Below are 22,895 nucleotides of genomic sequence, written 5' to 3' on the forward strand. Positions count from 1 at the left end.
ATAAACTGTGCCCAAGAGGACACAGGGTACCCGATAAAACATCTGTGTGCCTCAAAAGCTCGAATACTTATTACCTTTGCAATACCAAATTTGCAGCCCCAAAACTCGGCAGTTTAAAATACCGGTGGCTCTCAATATGCCAGGTGTCTCATAAAAATGAAAGTCTCCTTCGTTGGAACCAAGTTATCCTGGAACTTAATTTCAAATTATCTGACGAAGAGTGGCGCTAATGCCTATGTGGCCTCTGCTACTTGCTTTAATACCATGCTTATTGGGAAAGTTTTACGCCGCATCATTTGTTGTGTTTATGCGTGGCTGTTCTGACTTCGTTTAGTCGTCATACCGCCGCTGTGTATCAGCATGGAGTTAAAGGAGCACTGAGGTATTTTTTTCGTTCTTCGGTGCAGTGTGTTCTCCAACGAATAAAATGAGTTCCTGCGGAAGAACGATGAGCGTAGGTGACCTACAGAGCGAGCGGGAGGGCTCTGTTCCGCACACCTTTGAAAAATCCTTCTCCTTGTGAAAAGAGCGCATCGCAAAACGAGAGAAAGTCGTGACGTATGCTACTCCCTTCACGTGTACAGCGGCGCAGCTCAAGCATGTATAAGCGGCGCGTGAGCTGAGAAGAAAAAAAACGAAGAAGCAAGCCAACGGAGCCTTCACCACGTCACGAGAGCATTGTGTCGACCGAGAGGACCGTCCGCGGCTGCTTTCTCCAACCGCAGAGCGAAAATGACTCCTGGTCGACAACTTGACAGACGAGGCAGGATTTGGAGCGACGTTAAATGTCACCTCATTGCTCCTTCAAGAAATACCGAGCCAAACAAAGCGGACATGCAAATTGTGCTAGTGGCAGCCCGAATCAGATGGTTTGTTTTTTGGTGCACCTTGTACCTTGGAAGTCGCGGTCTTCAAGACAGGAACTACCTGTGGGCGGCCATGAGAACGACATGGAACCCTGCATGCCATGAGAGTGATGCCGTGCTCCAGCAGCAATCTCCGCGGTCATTCGTTTGTGCGCCAGAGTCAGTCCGAGCCGACTACAATCCACAATGACGGCGCGAGCAACGTTCTCAAATGTTGGGAGATTGAACAAGAGGCACGAGAACACAACCCACAAGAGAATCCAGCAGTGCCTGAAATGAGCAGTGGCAACTATGACTGTTTACAGTATTTTATCGTCAACATTGAATAAAGCAACTTCTGTGCTCCGTGATGCAAAAAAAAAAAAAAAAAAGTGCATGGGCAACAAATAGTTGTCCACGGCACAGCGAGTTAACTTCATCTAATTAATTTGGGTTCGTTGAAATGGTTTGAGTGTATTTAAAGTCACTGCATACAGTGCGAAGGGTGCCAAACATGTATAGAGAGGGCATTTGCACCGTGTCTACCCTATAGTGCTTGTTCTGTGTGGCCTGACGCTGACAGTAGAAATGAAGGGCTGCAGACTGTTGAGGACTGTCTGAAGCCTACACGCTAAATTTACAAAACCAGAAGGAATAACGGCACCTTGTCATGTGATTCTTGCCTCTCAACCATAGCTATAGTGGCATAGCCCAAGCGTGCGATCTCTGGCAACAAACAGGTTGTCTGGTCAAAAAGGGAAGATTCGCGCGCTGCTGCAGCTGACCCGCGTATTCATATATACGTAGCCCCTCAGCGAACCCGATTTATTCATCGGTGTACTAGTTCTTTCCTGGTCTCTAATACAAGGCAACGGGTAATACCTCGTTACCCAACTTGGCTGGTTTGAAGTACTTTCGGCATATTGTGTTATCGCCCAGCAGAAATAAATCTCGCCCCCTCAATGATTTTCTTCGGCTCCTAGGACATATACCTTGGCGTTGAAGTACTCCTGTGTCAGCATGCAATTGAACGTGTGCCTGTTTCCCTATACAGGGTGTCCCAGAAAACGTGTCATTGAATTACGTGGAATCACGTGGTCAGCGGCATTATTCGTTGTGTTGTTTTATCGACGCAAAACTATAGCAAAACAGCGCAAGCGGCCACCTTAGGCAACCACAAACAACTTATACCATTATAATGCATTATACCTTCCGTGGCGGAGCAGGTTGCCAACGAGGTCTCACGTACTGCAGCCGCATTGAAAAATAACCCTGAAGGTATAAATATGGAACATATTAAGTGCAAGGTATATCGTTGCAACATAACACTTATTTTAGAGGTATACAGATAGCCGTTATGGTCTAAACGACGTGACTAGACCTGCCTTTGCACCTCGTTTATCCCTTTTTCGCACCATTTTGGCTGACAGTGTAGGTTTTTGCCACCTGCTGCTGTGAATGTAATCAAAGTTTTATTATGTTAATTTTTACGAACTGAACTCGAAAATCTAACAAGTAAAGCTAGCTTTTTTATCCCACCAGTGTGAAGCGCGTGCCGAATTTATTCAAGTTCATGATAACTTGCAGGGATATTGAGGAGCTCTCCCGTTGGAAAAAATAGGCGAACATCATGCTGTTCGGAGCACCCCGAGCATAGTGCTCGACCACTTTTTGAGCGCAATCGCTGTCAGTCCGACGAAAGGAGGTTGGAAACCCAGCCCACAGAGTGTCAGTTCTTCAAATTGGAAGAGTGAAGGCATGATCCCAGCAGAAGCCGGATGCGTCTTATCTCCTCCTACTATCCCTGTGTGGGCGGCTGAGTTTAGCAACCTCCTTTCGTTGGGCTGACAACGAGGGCCCGCAAAAAGTCTTCGAGCGCTAGGCTGTTTGCGCTCCGAAACCATAACGTTCGTCTATTTTTTCCGATGGGATAGCTCCTCCTCAATATCTGTCTCAATTATCATGAACTTGAGTAAATTCGGCACACGCTTTACATTGGTGGGGTAAAAAGCGACCTTCTTAACTTGGCAATTTTTCGAGTTCAGTTAGTAAAAATTGACATAATAAAACTTCAGTTCGATGACTTAAGTCTGTCACTCACTGACACCATGTCAGGTATCAAGTCTCACTGACACCATATCAGGTGGTGGCAAAAACCTAGTACGAACGAATGCCATGACCGCGTGGTTCTAGGTGGCGTATTTTTTATTATTATAATGCAGTGACACGTTGACGTTTGACAAGTGTTCCGGGACATCCTGTGTATTCTGCCGAAGTGGTTTCAAAGTTGACTCCTACGAAAAAGAAATGCTTCCGGTAATATTTATTCTCGCCCTGTATTGTTCCTGCCGTATTACAAGAAATCTGGTGCAATTCCCGTTGTAGCATGAAGTGTAGCGCGGTGGACAACCTAGGTACCCCGCCACTGCTTCTTTGAGCTGGCGGCGCGCCGTGGTTGCTTGGCGTCTCAGTACCAGTTTCAAGCGTCCGAGCGGACCTTACGGAAGTGCTACAGAAAGGAGGTTGTACAAAGGGGGTAGCGAGTGTCTTGGTCTACGATTGCAACATTGTGCAGCAACACCTGCTGGTTCCTGATGGCGATGATATCCTGAAATGAAAAGCGCTAAAACCAGACGAAGACACACACAAATAGCGCCACTTGTGTGTGTCTTCGTCTGGTTTTAGCGCTTTTCATTTCATGATGTCCAACCAACAGGCCCAATTCGACGTTCTACGTGATGATATCCTCTTCTGTTTCTGGAAACACGTGTGCTGCGGTGCACGCGCTTTTCCAATGTCCGGGATCCCTCACCTCGTGCTGATCAACGTAAAACCGGTCTTCAACGTGTAGGAGTTTCCAGACCAAGAACGTATTCTACGTTCCTCGGGACCTGTCAGTAGGACCGAACTATGTCTATATTTAGCCAACATATTGCAGCACAACGCCCTCCTACAAAACCCTCCTCCTAGCAATTGAATTTAAAAAAAAGAAAAAAAAAGAAAAAGCGCCTTGGCGTACTATACAGGGTGTTTCAAAAAACGTGTCATTCGGACTTTATTAAAAAAACGGGGCGACGGAAAAATACTGGGTAAACGGCATTTGTGCGGCAACTGAATTTGCCATCTTGCAAAAATATTATCATTTGATTTTAATTAAAATAAATTGAATTTCTTTAACTGAACTCCAAAATTTCCCAAGTCAACCTAACGTTTTTTTACAGAATTAGAGAGCCCATAGCGAACTTAGTCAGATCCACCAAGAAATCCGTTCGATATTGCAAATGGAACTGCCCCAAAAAAAGTCCTGAAATTGAGGCTTCAAAGTTTCGGGTATTCAACTGCGCACCAAATCAGACGCGTGGAGAGGGGGACATGCTCCTGCCCCCATGAAAGATAGAAGGCCAGAAAAAAAAAAAAAAAAAAAACAGGGTGGGAAAAAAGAGGCGGAATCATTTTTGTTTGCCGCTTATCAACGTATGGTGGAATGTCACACGCCTTGTTATCGGCGCGTCTGGTGCTGCACGCCGGTCCGGCGATAAACTGTTCTAGCTTCATGGGGGCAGGAGCACGTCCTGCCCTCCGCGCATCTTTGCGACTGATTTGGTGCGCTGTTGAATACCCGAAACTCTGAAGCCTCAAGTTTGGAACTTTTTTTGGGCAGTTCCCTTTGCAATATCGAGATGATTTCTTGGTGGATCTGAATTCTGTAAAAAAAAAACAAAAAAAACGCTAGGTTGACTTGGGAAATTTTGGAGTTCAATTAAAGAAATTCAATTTATTTTAATTAAAATCAAATGAAAATATTTTTGCAAGATGGCAAATCCAGTTGCCACACAAGTGCCGTTTACCCGGTACTTTTCCGTCGCCCCGTCTTTTTATAAAGTCCGAATGACACGTTTTTTGAAACACCCTGTATGAAAAACGTCTCGAAAAGTGAACTGACAACTGTTATGTGGACCGGTTTTCATGAGGTCATACCTACTCAGAATCTAATGTAGAAGCCTTGCAACAATTGCTGCTGTTGCTGTTGTGCTGGGTTTTGAACGCTGTTGTTGCGTTCTTCTGTTTTTTTTCTTTCCTTTTTTTAATGGGGAATGGCATTTGTGGTCTAAGTATTTCGAAGTTATTCTGGCCCTTTTGCCCGATATTTTGGGGGAGGGGTATTAGGGGTGTGTGTTGGGGGTGCTGTGAACCCCTCTGGTCTCGCCACTGGTTACCAGATCTAACATAGACGTGGCTCATACATGTGGGACCTACAGGGGCTCAGTGGCTACAGAAATGTTGCGCACCACTGATTCCATATAACTGCGCTACTGACACTCTTGTTTTGCATACGTGATAGGTGTCTGTTTTTCAGAGTATGTAAATGCATGTAGTTTGCCCTGGGAACCTTTCTTGTTACTGACGACGCTTGCCCACACCTTTAGGTTGTGGCTGGTGCGTAATGCCTGTCTCTTAGCAGACAGCATTCTGAATCGGCTGGTTGACCTTATTCCTAGTTGGCTGTCTGGCTATCTCCGATGGTGTCCGACATCTCCAGAGCAGCTTGAGCAGGCAGAGAAAACTCTTCTAAAATGTGAGTTGGTCTGCATATTTGCGCTTGGTTGCAATTTTTTTCTTCTTATTTCAGATGTTAAGAATACCTACAGCACAAGGTATGTGCCCATTCAAGCGGTTCGCGGATGCTCAGGCCAGCATCACATCTGGTCGCTGGAGATGAAACCTCCAGGAACTGCTAGTGAGAAGCTTCCTTTGGTGATGGTGCATGGATTTGCATCAGGGCTGGCCCTCTGGGTTTTGAACCTGGATGAACTTAGTCGAGACCGGCCCGTTTATTGTTTTGATCTGCTTGGCTTTGGTCGCAGTTCACGCCCCACATTTTCGTCGGATGCGATAGAAGTGGAACAGCAATTTGTAGAAAGTAAGTTGTATTGTTCTTGGCATCAAACGGAAGCTTTATTAGGGCAGGTCTCGATACCAGGTGCAGTGTTGGAAACTAGAAATGGATATTATCCTGTTCCACAAGCAATTAGTCTGTAATTAGGAATATTTCGGGCATTTCGTATGCAAACCGAAAAAGCGCGCCTGAGTAACGCATCACCCTCGCCGACGGAGGCTTATCTGGACCGGAAAGCAGTTTATCTGGTCAGCTGAACGGCGTCTACTCCAATAATCTCCAATCGCTCCAAATCACGCGGCCCTCTGACGTGAAACGTTGTACTCCCTGCGTTCCCGGTCGCCGCGCTCTTGGTTTCGGCTCATTTGCACATCAAAATTCGGGGATGGATATTTTAACGCACGCGCGTGTCTCAGGATTTTTTAAACGCGAAATGGCTTGGAACCGGGATAGCCTCTCAATCTGCTATCTCGCTTTTGCCCGAAATCGCCTAATTAAAAAGTTAATTAATGAATTTTAGGTAATTAGTCGTCTCATAGTAACACATTTTCTTCGAGATGATGTCCGCCTGGCCGTACAACTGAACTGCAAAAAGAGACTTCTATGCTGCTCTTATAGCTTTTTTTATAAAAAAAGCAGCGCTTACAGCGACATACAGCGCTTTGCTCCACAGCGCTGCACAACAGCACTGCAAAACAGCGCTGTATTTCCATTGTGGGGTTCGCACTTGCAGCGCTTGTCCCAGCGCTGTACTTGGTGGTTCAGGGAGCCTATCGCTGGGAGACAGCGATGGGAAAGTTCACCGAAGCTCAACTTCGCCAAGCGCTGTTTTCCATCGAGTCGCAGCCGGGAGAGGAGGGAAAAACACACGCGCACACACCACACGCGCACGCACACCTCACGCAAACACCGCACGCGCACCGCACGCGCACCACACGCACACCGGACGCGGCTGGCTGCTGCTGCTGCGGTTGGCGGACTTTATACAGGGTGTCCCAGAAATCGTGTCACTGAATTATAATAAAAAAAACTACATCACCTAGAATCATGCGGTGAACGGCATTTGTTCTTACTGGGTTTTTGCCACCTTCTGATGTGAATGTCGTGTAACGTAAGTTTAATTATGTAAATTTTTGCGAACTGAAGTCTGAAATTTGCCAAGTAAAGGTCACTTTTTTGCCCCAACAATGTGAAGAGCGTGTCTAATTTACTCAAATTAATGATAATTGACAAGGATATTCAGGGGCTATTCCATCGGAAAAAATAGCCGAACATCATGCTCTGCGGAGCTAGCGCGCGACAAATTTTTCAGCGCAATCCTGTCAAGTCCGACGAAAGGAGGTTGGAAACCCAGCCCACACCTGCATCGCAGAAAAAGATAACACAGGTATGGCTTATCGCGTCCGACTTTCGCTGGGATCGCACTTTCCCTCTCCCAATTTTATGAACTGTCCCTTTTTCTACTATCACTCTGTGGTCTGGGTTTGGAACCTCCTTTCGTCGGACTGAGCGATTGCGCTCAAAAAGTCGTCGAGCGTTATGGTCCGGTGCTGCAAAAAGCATGATATTCGGCTATTTTTTCCGATGGAATAGCTCATGAATATCACTATCAAGTATGATGAACTTGAGTGAATTCGGCACGCTTTTCATATTGGTGGGGTAAAAAAGTGGCCTTTACTTGGCAAATTTCTGAGTTCAGTTCGCAAACATATGCATAATTAAACTTACGATACATTGCATTCACTTCAGGAGTTGGCAAAAACCTAGTAAGAACAAATGCCGTTGACCGCATGATTCTAGGTGGCGTAGTTTTTTTAATTATAATTCAATTACACGTTTTCTGGGACACCCTGTATGTCTACATGCGAAGGAGTGAGAGGAGGCATCAAGCAGGCCTTCTGCATCTAGGTGTTGTTGGCCGTACCCACATGGCAGAGCACATGACTGTGATACCGGGAGGCTCGACGTCGGTCTAAGATGCAACTGCTATTTGTTTCCTTCCAAAAGAACGTGCGACCACTGAACACGATGTCCGCGAAACTGCAAAAGTGACGCGGCGTTCACTACAGACTGTTGGCGAACGTGTCTTTCTCCCACGTTAAGGGGGTACTCAAGTGCACAAATTCCTCCTCGTTCGTGATTTGTGTGCGAGGGAAACCACAATGGACGCTCCCTGTCTTGTTCTCAAGAGTGGCTTCTATTGGTTTCCGGAAATGATTTCCTGCGATGATTGGGCAAATCGCTTGCGGAAACCAATGAGAGTCACTCGCGCTTCTTGAGGAGATAAGAGGGAAAACGGCTTCCTTCGCGCTTAAAAGGGCGTCGAAGGGCTCGAAAAAAAAAAAAAAAAAAAAATGAAAGGAAAAAGAAGAGCCCTGGGATACGGTAGCAGATCATATCCTCCAAACGCCCATTTCCACCGACGTCCCAATTCAACCAAAAGCTCATTTCCTCCAAAAAAATATTCGGAGGTTCTGGGCTTTCGGTTGATCTGGGCATGCGGGTGGCAGTGACCCATATCCCCCAAGTGATCTTTTCATCCAAGCGCCCAGAACCACCGAAAGCGGGACACTTCAAAGGACTCGCGCCCACCGTTTAACAGGGAGAGGAGGAAGGGTGAGCGGTTCCCAAGTATGCGGGAATCCGATGTACATCTCGAGGCAGAGTTAACTGGAACGCCACTTCGACTGGCGGAGCTAAACTCGGGGAGAGAGCAACCCTAGCGGCTCTTACGAGAAATAAAGGCAAATAGTGTTCGACTGTCTCACTATGGTTGTGTTGCTGTGGAGGTGTAAGCCTTGCCATGAGCTATTGACTCGGCATTGCCCTTAGCTGCGGTTATCGTCGCGATGTTTGTTTGTGTTTGCGGCGATTATGTGAAGGTGTATGCCGGCTGATATCGCACGGATACGATGCCTTTATCTCATTGATACACGCGAAAGTGGTCGCGTTCGCTCAGTGGGGCATTTTCAGATTTGTGATAAAACAAATGAGGATGCACGGGGTCTAGTGGAAAATTTTTTGGAGTTGCTGTCCACCTTTGCGCGTATCAATGAGATAACAGCATCGTATCCGTGTGATATCGGCCAGCATACACCTTTACATAATCGTCTCAAACCCAAACAAACATCGCGATGATAACCACCGGTGAGAGTAATGCCGAGTCAACAACTCATGCCAAGGCGGACACCCTCGCAGCATCATGGCGAGTGGTGATCATTTGGTGGCAACTTTTCTTTTCTTTTTCTTCTTCTTCTTTTTTTTTTTTTTGCCAGATCCCAAGCAGTCAAGCAATCTTGCATGTTCGCGTGGCACTTTCCGTGCGCCCGGAATTTCCCAGCTATTACTTTTTTCGTCCGGTCTCGAAACGATCGAGCAGCGGGTTGCCCAACTATATCCGGTGTCGTCAAATCCGCACTGCAGCGGTGGCGAGTGCTCTCATTGGACCGCACGTCGAAGTTCACGTGATTTAGAAGACGACGGAACCCGAAGACAGGCGACCGCGATGGCCCTAGCGTGATCCAAGTGTACGAACTCTGCCCTGATTCAAAAGGGATGAGACGAGCCTGATCCTGATCCTAAAACCGCCAGATCCCTGGCACTCATGTTCGGGTGGCAACTGTCAAATGATCCAGCTCCGGAGCCGACCTAGCAATTTCCGAGCGCCAGGCAGTGTTGTAATTAAATGACCACCACAATTCGCCATAAGTAGGACAGTGGAAACATTATTTCCCTTTATTTCTCCTAAGCGCTGCTAGGGTGATTCTCTTCCCGATTCAGCGGTCGAAGTGGCGTTCCAGTTAACTCTGCTTCGAGCTGTACTTCCTTCAACTCGCCAGAGAGGGTCACGTGGGTTCCTGACTGCTGCTCATCCGGTGGTCGAAATGTTCTGTAGCATGAGGTATGCGGTCCGTTGATTTGCACAGCTTCCTTTGTTCCCCTGCTTACTAATAATTATCCTTAGAGATGTAACATATATGACTAATATAAATATGAGACCTGATACACGAGATCTACATTAAAGAAGCTTGATCGTAGTTGGATAGAAATGACACGACACTCGGTGTGTACAAATGAGATCGCGTTCAAGAAGTGATCTGAACGGAGAGAATCCCGAAAATGAATTTTATTGGTATGCACGTTGCTGACGGGAGAAGCACTATCTTCGGAAGGTCATGGAAGTTCGCGTCATGATTCACGGAAAAAGAGCATGGTGGGAGTGGTATGTTCTGTGACTGGAACATTTAGCGGGACGGCGGAAAACAAACAAACCTCAAGCGCCTTCAGAGGAGATCGACAGTTCAGACGCTATGTTGGTTTCATGCATTCATACTGTTTGCAAGCTTTTTCTAGGGGTTGTTTCAGCCGGTTAATAGCGTGTTTTCTGAACGTCTGAACTGTATTAAAAGAACGCGTAAAAGAAAAGTAAAGGAGGAGGTCCTTTTTGTAACCTTCTTCGAGACCTGTGAAGTGGGCGCTTTGTTACTATATTTGCTTTCCACTCTGATGACCTACACAGTGCTTGGCGCTCTGTCACTCACATGGAAAATATCTCTCTGTTCGGATCGGATCATTTCTTGTACGCGATCGACATCAATAATACCTTTCCTTTGCAAACTTCACTTCTGACTCAGTTGCAGGATTGGATTCCCGCACACCCAAAAACCGCTCAGCCTTCCTCCTCTCCCTGACAAACAGAGGAATCGTGTCCTTTCAAGTATCCCGCTTTCGGTGGTTCTGGGCGCTCGGATGAAAAGAGCTTTTGGGGGATATGGGTCACTGCCACCCGCGTGCCCAGGTCAACCGAAAGCCCAGAACCTCCGAACATTTTTTCGGATGAAATGAGCTTTTGGTTGATTTGGGACGTCGGTAGAAATGGGCATTTGCAGGATATGAGGCCTAACCCTGGGATACATGTTCGCATAAAAAGTACGCGTGCATCGCACAATCATGGTGCGCAAGAGAGCTTTCAACCCTGCCTGTCATAAAAGCTCCTTCCCTTGGCTAGCAGTCTGCGACGTCATTTCATACGCCCAACGGTAGCAGCTTATATCCTCCAAACGCCCATTTCCACCGACGTCCCAAATCAACCAAAAGCTCATTTCCTCCGAAAAATATTCGGAGCTTCTGAGCTTTCGGTTGATCTGGGCACGCTGGTGGCAGTGACCAATATCCCCCAAATGTTCTTTTCATCCGAGCGCCCAGAACCACCGAAAACGGGATACTTGAGAGGACACGCTTCCCCCGTTTAACAGGGAAAGGAGGAAGGGAGAGCAGTTCCTAAGTGTGCGGGAATCCAATGTACAGCTCGAAGCAGAGTTAACTGGAACGCCACTTCAACTGGAGGAGCTAAAGTCGGGGAGAGAGCAACCCTAGCGGCTCTTACGAGAAATAAAGGAAAAACAGTGATTCGACTGTCTCACTGTTGCTGCTGGAGCGTCCGCCTTGCCATGAGCTGTTGACTTATCATCGCGATGTTTGTTTGTGTGTTTGCGGCGATTATGTGAAGGTGTATGTGAAAGAAGAATCAATGAATGAATTTTATTTCCACTTTAAGTCGTGGTGGGAGCCGTGAAAGAAAGTCGCAGTAACGACTTGACGGGCTCACAGCTCCCGTGCAAAATGTATGTCGGCTGAATTGCATGGATGCGATGACTTTATTTCATTGATACACGCGAAGGTGGTCGCGTTCGCTCAGTGGGGCATTTTCAAATTTCTGATGAAACAAATGAGGATGCACAGAGTCTAGTGGCAAATTTGTTGGATTTGGTGTCCACCTTTGTGTATTAATGAGATAACAACATCCCATCCGCGTGATATCGGTCAGCATACACCTTTACATAATCGCCTCAAACCCAAACAAACGTCGCGATGATAACCACAGTTGATGGCAATGCCGAGTCCACAACTCTTGCAATGGCGGACACCCTCGCATCATAATGGCGAATTCGGGTGGTCATTTCGTGGCAACTTTTTTTTTGCAGATCCCGAACAGTCATGTCCGCTTGGCCGAAACAAAGCAAACTCGCATGTTCGCGTGGCGCTTTCCGAGCGCCCAGAATTTGCCAGCTAGCACTTTTTTCGCGCGGTCTCGAAACTATCGAGCAGCGGGTTGCCCAACTATATCCGGTATCGTCAAATCTGCACTGCAACGGTGACGAGTGCCCTCATTGGCCCGCACGTCGAAGTTCACGTAATTTAGCAGACGGCGGAACCAGAAGACGGGCGACCGCGATGCCCCTAGCTTGATCCAAGTGTACGAACTCCGCCCTGATTCAAAAGTGATGAGGCGAGCCTGATCCTGATCCTAAAACCGCTAGATCCCTGGCACTCATGGTCGGGTGGCAACTGTCACGTGATCCAGCTCGGGAGCCGACCTAGCAATTTCCGAGCACTAGGCCGTGTTGCCATAACATGGCCACCCGAATTCGCCATAAGTAGGACAGTCGAAACATTATTTCCCTGTACTTCTAAGCGCCTCTAGGATGGCTCTCTTCCCGATTCGGCGGTCGAAGTCGCGTTCCAGTTAAGTCTGCCTCGAGGTGTACTTCCTGCAACTCACCAGAGAGGGTCACGTGATCCTAGCCGTCACGTGGGTCCCTGGGTTCTGCTCATCCAGTGTTCGAAATGTTCTGTAACGTGATGCATGCGGTCCGCTGACTTCTGAGTCAGTTGAGTCAGTTGCAGGAAGTACATTGGATTCCCGGACACCCAAGAACAATTCACCCTTCCTCCTCTCCCTGACAAATGAGGAAGCGTGTCCTTTCAAGTATCCCGCTTTCGGTGGTTCTGGGCGCTCAGATGAAAAGAGCATTTGGGGGATATGAGTCACTGCCGCCGGCGGGCCCAGATCAACCGAAAGCCCAGAACCTCCAAACATTTTTTCGGATGAAACGAGCTTTTGGTTGATTTGGGACGTCGGTGGAAATGGGCATTTGGAGGATATGAGGCCTAACCACGCCCAACAATGAGGCACGTGCCTTCTTTTGTCTTCCCTTCCTTTTGCGGTTGTATTCGGCGTTCCGCGTCTGACGCAGAGCAATCGACGGGTGACCTTGCTCCCGCGTAGCAGACTGCTCTGGGCAGCCAGTAAAAGTGCCGCGTATTTTCTTGTTCACCAATTTTCTCTGAAAATGCGCGCTTCTCAAAGTAAACATTTTGCGTGACAAGCGCTTCAGGTTTATCGTGCCCCAGGCGGACTTTGACATCGCGACGGCTCTATTTGCCGGGTTGAATTGCCCAACTATATCTGGTGTCGTCACATCCGCACCGCGAGGGTGGCGATGGCCCTCATTGGCCCGCACATCGAAGTCCACATGGGTTAGCAGATGACGGAACCCGAAGACGAGCGACCGCGATGTCCCTAGCGTGGTCCAAGCGACGACTCCTGGCACTTGTGTTCGGGTGGAAACGGTCACGTGATCCAGCGCGGGCGCCGACATAGCAATGTCCGAGCGCTAGGCTTTGTTGCCATGAAATGACCACCCGAATTCGCCATTAAACTCAGTGTGCTGGCTTGATTTGGAATTTGATTCAAATCAAAATTTGAAACTTTTAGGAGTTGATTTAAAAAAAATGTGAATGCATCAAGAATAAATCGAGAATAACTTTTCTTGAGAGGCCTTCACCACTGCAAAGCGGTAGACGTAGTGCCCACAAATAATGCGCAGCAGTGCATGTCGGCCTTAGGGCCGTGCTGTCAGCCCTAAATGCCAGTCATGCTTTCGTTGAGACTCCAAAGTCGTGGTTGTGGTCAGATATCAGTTCTATTCTCTTCAGATGTTGAGTGGCCATAGCTCTGCTGTATGCCTTTTCTTATTTCAACTTTACTCTGCTTCATTTATTGTTCAGGCATTGAAAACTGGCGCAAATCAGTGGGACTGGAACGTTTTATACTTCTGGGTCACAGCATGGGTGGCTTTTTGGCATCTGCGTATGCTTTGCTGCATCCCAGTCATGTGGCACACCTGGTACTAGCTGATCCTTGGGGCTTTCCTGAACGTCACCTGCCTTCCAACAAGACCTTACAGTTGCCAGCATGGGTCAAAGCTGTGTCCACAGTTCTCCGACCTTTTAATCCTTTGGCTGGGCTACGTGCAGCAGGACCTCTAGGTGAGTCATGTTTGAAGGTACACAATGATGCAGTCCATTTATAGATTTGAAGACTCGTGTAGTGGTGTCTTTTACACTTTTTGAAAAATTCACTGTTGCAAAAGGAAAGGTGGACTATGAAGGGTAAGCCATACTGAGGTTTACAGGATTATGTGATAATTAAACCTGCAAAATTAATTCTGTTTTGGGTATATATCCATAGGGTATTGTTACTCTGCAGAAGCTTGTTGACTGCTTTCGGGGATCTTAAAGTGCACGCAACAATGCCCTTATATTTTCTGCAGAACTTTAAGAGCATGCTGCACAGATACTATGCTGCAATACAGCATGGGACTGAACACACTTCCTGCTTGAACTTAGTGTCTACCATAGGAGTGCACATACAGTGCTCACCACATAATATTTGCAGTTCATAAATAATGGAATATGCAACACACCCATGGAATGATTCATATTGCTTAACATGCCTCAATGACCTGATCTCCCTTAAAATTACATTGATGTGTAGGATGTTCTCACTTCAGTTTACTAGTTTCTAAAAATACTCACACTGTCAGAAATTTAACATTGCTTGGTTGCTCATTCCAGGTCCAAGACTTGTGGAGAAGGTCCGACCAGACATCCAGAAGAAGTACGAGCATGTCATTACGAACCCAGAAATCATCTCTAGCTACATCTATCACTGCAATGCACAGACTCCAAGGTAACTCCAATCTTCTTTCAGAGGCAGAGTAGGCGCCAGTTTGCTACACCCCATAATAGTTTTAAATTATTGGTTCAACGTTGAGTAGAAACAACCCTTGTGTAGATCCCATTTACTACGACCTTCAATACACGATAACTCTGATGTTACGATCGACTTACTGGTTCCCGTAAGTTCACTCATTGAAGCGCATGTAAACAAGACTCAGACGTAATGATCGCCATGAAAGTGCTTGCTCGCCTATAGCGATCAGAATTCTCCCAGCGGCTGATAAAATGCTAAAAAATTGGGAAAGAAGATTTCATTTTTTAAATAAAAAACAGAGGAAGGAGGAACTTTCGAGAGCCATAGCCTGCAAGAGCAGTGAAGTAAGAGGGCGGCATATTTAACCGCTGTACATAACTGACTGGGATTAGTTGCGCGCGTTGCAGAATGTGCGACTTCGAAGGAGCTCACGAGAAGTAGTGGCCATTGCTTCCTCTCCACATCGTTGTCTGCCACAAGTTGCTGCATTCAACAGTGACGTCTGTGACCCTTGGAAACTTTTTGATTAGGAAAGACACATGGCTCGAAATGAAGTTGCGCGTGCTTGACGGATTTTGTGTCGACGTACCAGTGGAAAACCTTGTTGTGAAGTACGGTGCCTCCCAAATGTGAAGCAAAAAGCATAAAACATAGTTGCAATATTACTGCATCTAATAGGCGGAATTAAAGTAGCTCATTTTGTCATTTCATTTTTAGTGTATTTACTTAGGACATGATTTGAATGTTACAGTGGCGAAGCAGCATTCAAGGCAATGTCTACACAATTTGGCTGGGCAAAACACCCAATGGTGAACCGAATCCTTGATCTGCACAAAGGTGTACCTATGACATTTATTTACGGCTCAAGATCATGGATTGACAAGCAGCCAGGAATCCATGTGCAGCGATTACGAGAAGACAGTGATGTTGACATTGAGGTAACCCGTGTTACGTTACGTCCACACCAGACTGAAGAAACAGTTTTGAAAATGCAGATAAGGTTATACAGATAGATTTGCATGCAATTGTCTATGTAAACATGTGTTAACATTACCTGTTATAGCTAGAGCCTGAAGTTTTAGGGTTTTACCCGATTCTTCCCCGAATTTGCACCCCGAATTGAAGGTTCACCCTTTAGGGTGAAACCCGATTCTTACCTGGCAAATTCCCCTCACTGGGATGTCTGTAGGAATGCACTAACTTACTTGTTTGGCAGCAAATGCAGTTACATCACCGTTTGTACCAAATCATTACAGCTAGTTTGAGTAACTGAGCCCGATTTCTCCCCGAATTTAGCATACCGGGAGTTTTCTCACCCGAATTCGCATGGATTTAGTGCACATGTTTACTTACCCGATTTTTACCCCCCGAATTTAGAAAAAAATATTTCCCGAAAACTTCAGGCTCTAGTTATAGCCTACCAGTGCCTCTTCCCTTTCTATGACTTAAATTTCAACAACAAAAGGTACATTTGTGGACCTGTTTAATATTTGGTGTACGACAATGCACCTAAACTGCAGAACACTTTTTCGTTGCATTCAGAACAAACATGCTCAGTAATCAGTAGGAAAACCAGCTAAACAGTGCAGAAAAAATCATAATTCCATCCTGAAATCGCTGTCACATATCCTTGTTATAATATATTGCTGCCTGAAAGCCAACAAAACATAGCAAATAGAACTACTTTAGCCATTTCCTAGTTTTGGGGGCACAGGAGAAAATTTGCATATGTTACTGGAACTTCAGTTTTTATATGTAAGGCATATAGTTTTATTTATGAAGCAGGTTTTACCTGGTTACATAAGGTATGTACTGTGCAGTGCAATCCCGAAAGTGCAGTGGAAGTTAATTCGAACTCGAAGTGGACCAAAGCTTCGTTAGAATAAAGCGGAGTTTGAACTAAATGGAGGTCGTCTGAATGAGTGCTTGACACATGGCAGTGCATACTAGCTGCATGGGAGACACGTCATAGATCATTAGGCCTTGCCCCACCTTCGTGGCCACGCAATGCCGGAAATATAAGAATATTCTCTCCCATTCTGCTATCTCACTTTTGCCTGAAGTCCCCTAATTAATCGTTAATTAATGAATTCTAGGTAATTAGTCATCCAGCAGTCACGTACTCTCTTCGAGAGAATGTCCACTTGCCGTAGAACTCAACTGCAAAAACGGCATGTATGCTGCTCTTGTAGCCTTTAAAAAAAAATCGAAAGAATAATAATAAAAAAGAAAATTCATGCCTTTTTGTGTCCACATGCGAAGAATTGTTCCATGCCCAACAGTTAATTTGCGGTGTTAATTCGTGCATGCAGGTGCCTATAATTATTCTACATGATCTGCTGTTCTGCTACTTATTGGTTACATTGATAGCCACCATGCTCAGCAGCAAACAGAAACACAAGCACTGATGTAGTTGGACAGGAATGCAGCAGTACCTTTAGCAACAAAACTGCCATCTTTCTATTTTTGAGGCCTTCACAGCATAAGATCACTCTGAATGCCGACAAGCTGCATGCATGGCAGAGTATTAGCGGCATTGCTACTCTGAGGCGGTCATGATTTGTCGATGTACAGGGTTCGCCAAGATAAACTTCGGGGGTTGTAATGAAGATAAAACAAACAGAACAGCGTCGGAAAGCCAAAGTAACCGTTAGAGGACTTATTATGCCCCAAAATTTTATGTCAATAATTCCGCTTGGTGTGTTTCTCTGCGGATAAATCGTGAAAATTAAAAGCCGCCGCTGCCTAGTCGGCTATACCAGTGTTTCAGCTTCTTTCCGTCAGATGACGACACGGTCGAACGCGGCGTTGCAGAGTACGAGTCTGCATTCAGTTCCACTTGTTCACTTGGTTTGATGTCGTCTGCAATGCCGCGCTCGACCGTTTCGCCATCTGACGGGAAGGAGCTAAAACACAGGTATAGCCGATTAGCCAGCGGCGTTTTTTTAATTTTCACGATTTATCCGTAGGGAAACACACCAAGCGGAATTATTGACATAAAATTTTGGGGCATAATACGTCCTCTAAAGTCTACTTTATCTTTCCGACGCTGTTCTTATTTGTTTTATCTGCATTACAAACCCCGAAGTTTATCTTGGCGAACCCTGTACTTGGTTATCATGCAAAAACAGTGAATGTGCAGATTCTAGCTGCCAGTGCCTCACCCTGAAGGTCTTCAAGGCCTCAGCAATGACTTTAATTGTTTTGTTTTTGCTTTTCTTTTTTTTTTCTTCTAGATTCTAGACGGAGCAGGTCATCATGTGTATGCTGACAGACCTGACCTTTTTAATGATGTTGTTAGTGGCATCTGCCGCAGTGTGGACGACTTTGAGAACGTTGGACATTTGCCGGCACGAAGGTCCTCCTGGTTGCAAGGGACTGCTCAAGGATGTGTTGACCTTGAAGATGAAAAATCCATCCCGGCAAGCATGAGCTTCGCTAGTGAAAATCCTTGGTAGCTCTAGTGCAATTCCTATTCTGACTTTGTAGTTTTATGCTGCATATATACCACATCACCAAGCCCACCAATGCTAGCACAAGAACTTCCTGAGACCCAAGTCTAGAGCAAGTGGGTAATACATTATGCTCATGTCCATCATGAACTGTCACTCCTTCAGCCAAGCATTCTGAAAGCATTAATTTGACATATTTTATGGTTGCATGTACATGCTGTATAGTTTACCCATTTTACAACGTATGTCCATCAGAAAAAGTAAAATTATTTATCGGTTTTGTTTCAGAATCCAGCTTCTTCTGAGTACAATTGAAGGAACTGTGACCAGATGTTATGAAATATTTCATACCATTGAATGCAATTTTCGATACCTTGATGCTTAGACCCTTGTGTTTTTGGGTTTTATTTTATTTATTCTTTCAAATTGTGGGTAAAAATCTTTTCAGAAGCTGCAAAACAGGGCAAAATCAAGAGATATCATGTGAAAAGGGCAGGTTTTTGGGTGGAAAATCAAAAATGAACGGCACTTCTTGCACCTCATACGAAAACGAGCAAGTGCAGCATGTCGTCACATGAAGTTGACACACCTTCAATGAAAATCTACTCAAATTACCTTTATTTACCGTTTTGCGGCGCAGACAAGCCTCCGTCGGCGCACTCCTGAGACGCGCTGTTTTGGTTTCGGCTCATTTGCATAGCGAAATTCAGCGATGGATATTTCACGGCACGCGCTCGTTCCAGAATTTTAGACGATAGAATGGCTTTCAACGAAGATTGTCTCCCATTTCTACTACCTCGTTTTTGCTCAAGTTTCCAAATTAAAGAATTAATGAACCTTAAGTAATTAGTAGTCATCTTGTATTTACATTGCCCTTCGAGAGGATGTCCACCTGGCCGTAGAACTCAACTGCAAAAACGACATCTATGCGGCTCTCATAGCTTTTTTTAATAAAAATTCTGTGATAACTGTGTACTAACAGCCGTTATGGGCCCCAGGGGTTCTTGCAGGTGACCGAGAGTAAGGCGGGGCAAGATGAGACATAAATTTGCAATTGAATAAGTAATTTTTATTTTTCGTGTCTAAAAAAACAAAAACAAAACTAGTCATAGGCACGTTCTCAGTGGTCTAGAGCTTCTGACCTGTAAATGCAGGACAAACATAGCCGGTCTAAAATAAACACAGAACAAGGCATTGAAAAATGCAGGTTGTCTCATCTTGCCTCAACCCTCGGGGCAAGATGAGACATCAGTGGCATAGCCACAAGGGGGCTAGGGGGGGCTCGAGCCCCCCCTACCTGCCACGACGGACCCACGCAAATCGTGCAAATCCGAGGAGAAAATAATATATATGGGGGGGGGGGGGGGGACAGTGTGACGATCGCGAAAGTTCTTACAGTTCATGGCGTCTATCTGATCGGCACTCTTGAATGGTTTTCAAAGTATAAGCTTTTCAAAATCCTTCCGATCTCGTGACACCGCCTCATTGGACATCACTGCGTAATCGTATTGTGAACGCCCAAATCAGTTACCGCATTTTGCGGTGTGCACAAGTATTTTGTGTTGTCGCACCCAGGATCAGCGGGGGGGGGGGGGGGGGGCGAGTTTTCGTATCGAGCCCACCCTACCTTGGCGGTCTGGCTACGCCACTGTGAGACATGCCGTTGTAATAGAGTGCCGAAATTTGGGCTTGTTGGTATGAGAGTACGAGACCATATTGCTGCTCAGTGCTAAAAAGAAGACTACGTAAGACATACGACAAGTTTCAATAAGGGCCAGTTCTCACTTGGCGACGCCCAACGCGGCGTCGTGAGCGGGCGGCGGAAGTAGAGGCGCATTTCCGCCAACCCGTCAGCGCGCTCGATTTTCATATTCCCACCACAGTGACATTCCGTCGTCCAAAGCAGACGAAAAGTCAGGAAGCGTGGTCTTTCTGCGTCACCTAATTGGTCGCCAGCTGTCGTTCTCGGCAGCTCTCGCCGACGTCGTGCAAGATGTTCAGCGTGGCAGTGTTTTTGGCGCGACGTTTCTCCTCTCCAGACTCCGGAAATGCGCGTCTGTTTCCGCCGCCCGCTCACGACGCCGCGTCGGGCGTCGCCAAGCGAGAACTGGCCCTAAAGTGTTGGAAGCAGCGCATGTGTCGTATCCCTCTCTTATGTCTTCGTCTTTTTAGCGCTGAGCAGCAATGTGGTAGTGAACTATACATATTAGTTTTTGCTATCCATGCAAACAAAGTAAAGCCCGTGGGCCCCTACGCAATCCCCTTGAGCCTACCGCCTACATGATGGGCGATAAAACCACACAGAACCCGGTGCTATTTTGCTCCACCGTCCCTTGCAAGCAAGGCACCACCAGCCTGATGTGTCGCTGGTCGCTCGCTTTTGCGCGCGCTTCTGCTTTGCTGGAAATACTAGGAACGGGAAAATTTGCTTAAAAATCCTTGGCAATATGCAAAAAAGGAATCTGGGGAACAAGCACAAAACCACCTAGTAGTTAATGTATCTGTTTCGAAATTCCGTTAAATTTAAATCGCATTAAATTTAAATTACATTAAATTGTCGCGTGTTGCCCCGTTTGTTTGTTTGTAAGGGGGAAAAAAGAGGTCTTGCCCCGTGCATATCATCGCATGCGAGTGCTTACCACCCTAATACCATGCTAGTATACTAGCCCCTGCAGCGACTTCGCATCGTCTGGCAGGTACGCACAGCAATCTCCGTTCGGATGGAGTTGTTCTCCAGTATGTATAGGCTAGAGATGGAATGGGGCCTACCTCCACAGGAAGGTTCCCTGCTTTATGACAACGTCTCATGTTCTAGTTCCCGAGCTTGGAGCATACTAGCCTTTGAAGCAACCCTTCGTAGGTTCTAGATTGTTCACATAATCTGCTGGCTACGCACAGCAATCCTCCTTCGGGTGGAGTTGTTCTCCAGTATGTATAGGCCAGCGATGGAATGGGGCCTACCTCCACAGGTAGGATCTCTGCTTTATGACAACGTCTCACGTTCTAGTTCCCGAGCTTGGAGCATACTAGCCTTTGAAGCAACCCTTCCTAAGCTCTAGATTGTTCGTATGGTCTGCTGGGTACGCACAGCAATCCGCCTTCGGGTGGAGTTGTTCTGCAGTATGTATAGGCTAGAGATGGAATGGGGCCTATCTCCACACTAAGTTCCCTGCTTTATGACAACGTCTCATGTTCTAGTTACCGAGCTTGGACCGTACCAACCTCTGAAGCAACCCTTCCTAAGCTCTCGATTGTTTGTATGGTCTGCTGGGTACGCACAGCAATCCGCCTTCGGGTGGAGTTGTTCTCCAGTATGTATAGGCTAGAGATGGAATGGGGCCTATCTCCACACTAAGTTCCCTGCTTTATGACAACGTCTCATGTTCTAGTTACCGAGCTTGGACCGTACTAGCCTCTGAAGCAACCCTTCCTAGCTTCAAGATTGTTCGCATGGTCTGCTGGGTACGCACAGCAATCCGCCTTCGGGTAGAGTTGTTCTCCAGTATGTACAGGCTAGAGATGGAATGGGGCCTACCTCCACAGGAAGGTTCCCTGCGTTATGACAACGTGTCATGTTCTAGTTCCCGAGCTTGGAGCATACTAGCCTTTGAAGCAACCCTTCGTAGGTTCTAGATTGTTCACATAATCTGCTGGCTACGCACAGCAATCCTCCTTCGGGTGGAGTTGTTCTCCAGTATGTATAGGCCAGAGATGGAATGGGGCCTACCTCCACAGGTAGGATCCCTGCTTTATGACAACGTCTCATGTTCTAGTTCACGAGCTTGGACCGTACCAGCCTCTGAAGCAACCCTTCCTAAGCTCTAGATTGTTCGTATGGTCTGCTGGGTACGCACAGCAATTCTCCTTCGGGTGGAGTTGTTCTCCAGTATGTATAGGCCAGAGATGGAATGGGGCCTACCTCCACAGGTAGGATCCCTGCTTTATGACAACGTCTCATGTTCTAGTTACCGAGCTTGGACCGTACTAGCCTCTGGAGCAACCCTTCCTAGCTTCAAGATTGTTCGCATGGTCTGCTGGGTACGCACAGCAATTCTCCTTCGGGTGGAGTTGTTCTCCAGTATGTATAGGCCAGAGATGGAATGGGGCCTACCTCCACAGGTAGGATCCCTGCTTTATGACAACGTCTCATGTTCTAGTTACCGAGCTTGGACCGTACTAGCCTCTGAAGCAACCCTTCCTAGCTTCAAGATTGTTCGCATGGTCTGCTGGGTACACACAGCAATTCTCCTTCGGGTGGAGTTGTTCTCCAGTATGTATAGGCCAGAGATGGAATGGGGCCTACCTCCACAGGTAGGATCCCTGCTTTATGACAACGTCTCATGTTCTAGTTCCCGAGCTTGGAGCATACTAGCCTTTGAAGCAACCCTTCGTAGGTTCTAGATTGTTCACATAATCTGCTGGCTACGCACAGCAATCCTCCTTCGGGTGGAGTTGTTCTCCAGTATGTATAGGCCAGAGATGGAATGGGGCCTACCTCCACAGGTAGGATCCCTGCTTTATGACAACGTCTCATGTTCTAGTTCACGAGCTTGGACCGTACCAGCCTCTGAAGCAACCCTTCCTAAGCTCTAGATTGTTCGTATGGTCTGCTGGGTACGCACAGCAATCCGCCTTTGGGTGGAGTTGTTCTCCAGTATGTACAGGCTAGAGATGGAATTGGATCTATATCCACAGGAAGGTTCCCTGCTTTATGACAACGTCTCATGTTCTAGTTACCGAGCTTGGACCGTACTAGGCTCTGAAGCAACCCTTCCTAAGTTCTAGATTGCTCACATGGTCTGCTGGGTACGCACAGCAATCTCCGTTCGAATGGAGTTGTTCTCCAGTATGTATAGGCTAGA

General features: G+C 46.6%; 2 protein-coding genes across 5 annotated transcripts in view; both read left to right on the forward strand.

The window, feature by feature from the left end:
- LOC135378141 (1-acylglycerol-3-phosphate O-acyltransferase ABHD5-like) overlaps positions 1 to 18,315 on the forward strand; it is a 32,082-nt gene extending 13,767 nt beyond the window's left edge. For 2 of the 4 annotated variants that reach the window (XM_064611045.1, XM_064611047.1), the window contains 6 exons: positions 5,273 to 5,421; positions 5,476 to 5,766; positions 13,594 to 13,854; positions 14,443 to 14,557; positions 15,333 to 15,519; positions 17,818 to 18,315. In XM_064611045.1, the coding sequence (XP_064467115.1) occupies positions 5,273 to 5,421; positions 5,476 to 5,766; positions 13,594 to 13,854; positions 14,443 to 14,557; positions 15,333 to 15,519; positions 17,818 to 18,039 (1,225 nt within the window). In that variant the 3' untranslated portion in view covers positions 18,040 to 18,315. The remainder of the gene's footprint in view (positions 1 to 5,272; positions 5,422 to 5,475; positions 5,767 to 13,593; positions 13,855 to 14,442; positions 14,558 to 15,332; positions 15,520 to 17,817) is intronic. The other 2 variants (XM_064611046.1, XM_064611048.1) reach the window with 1 other exon arrangement.
- Positions 17,670 to 22,895, forward strand: part of LOC135378140 (uncharacterized) — a 97,219-nt gene continuing 91,993 nt past the window's right edge. Inside the window, exon 1 of the mRNA XM_064611044.1 lies at positions 17,670 to 17,687. The gene's annotated coding sequence lies outside the window, so the exon portion shown is untranslated. The remainder of the gene's footprint in view (positions 17,688 to 22,895) is intronic.

This window comes from Ornithodoros turicata, chromosome 1, assembly GCF_037126465.1.
Source record: "Ornithodoros turicata isolate Travis chromosome 1, ASM3712646v1, whole genome shotgun sequence".
NCBI lineage: Eukaryota > Metazoa > Arthropoda > Arachnida > Ixodida > Argasidae > Ornithodoros > Ornithodoros turicata.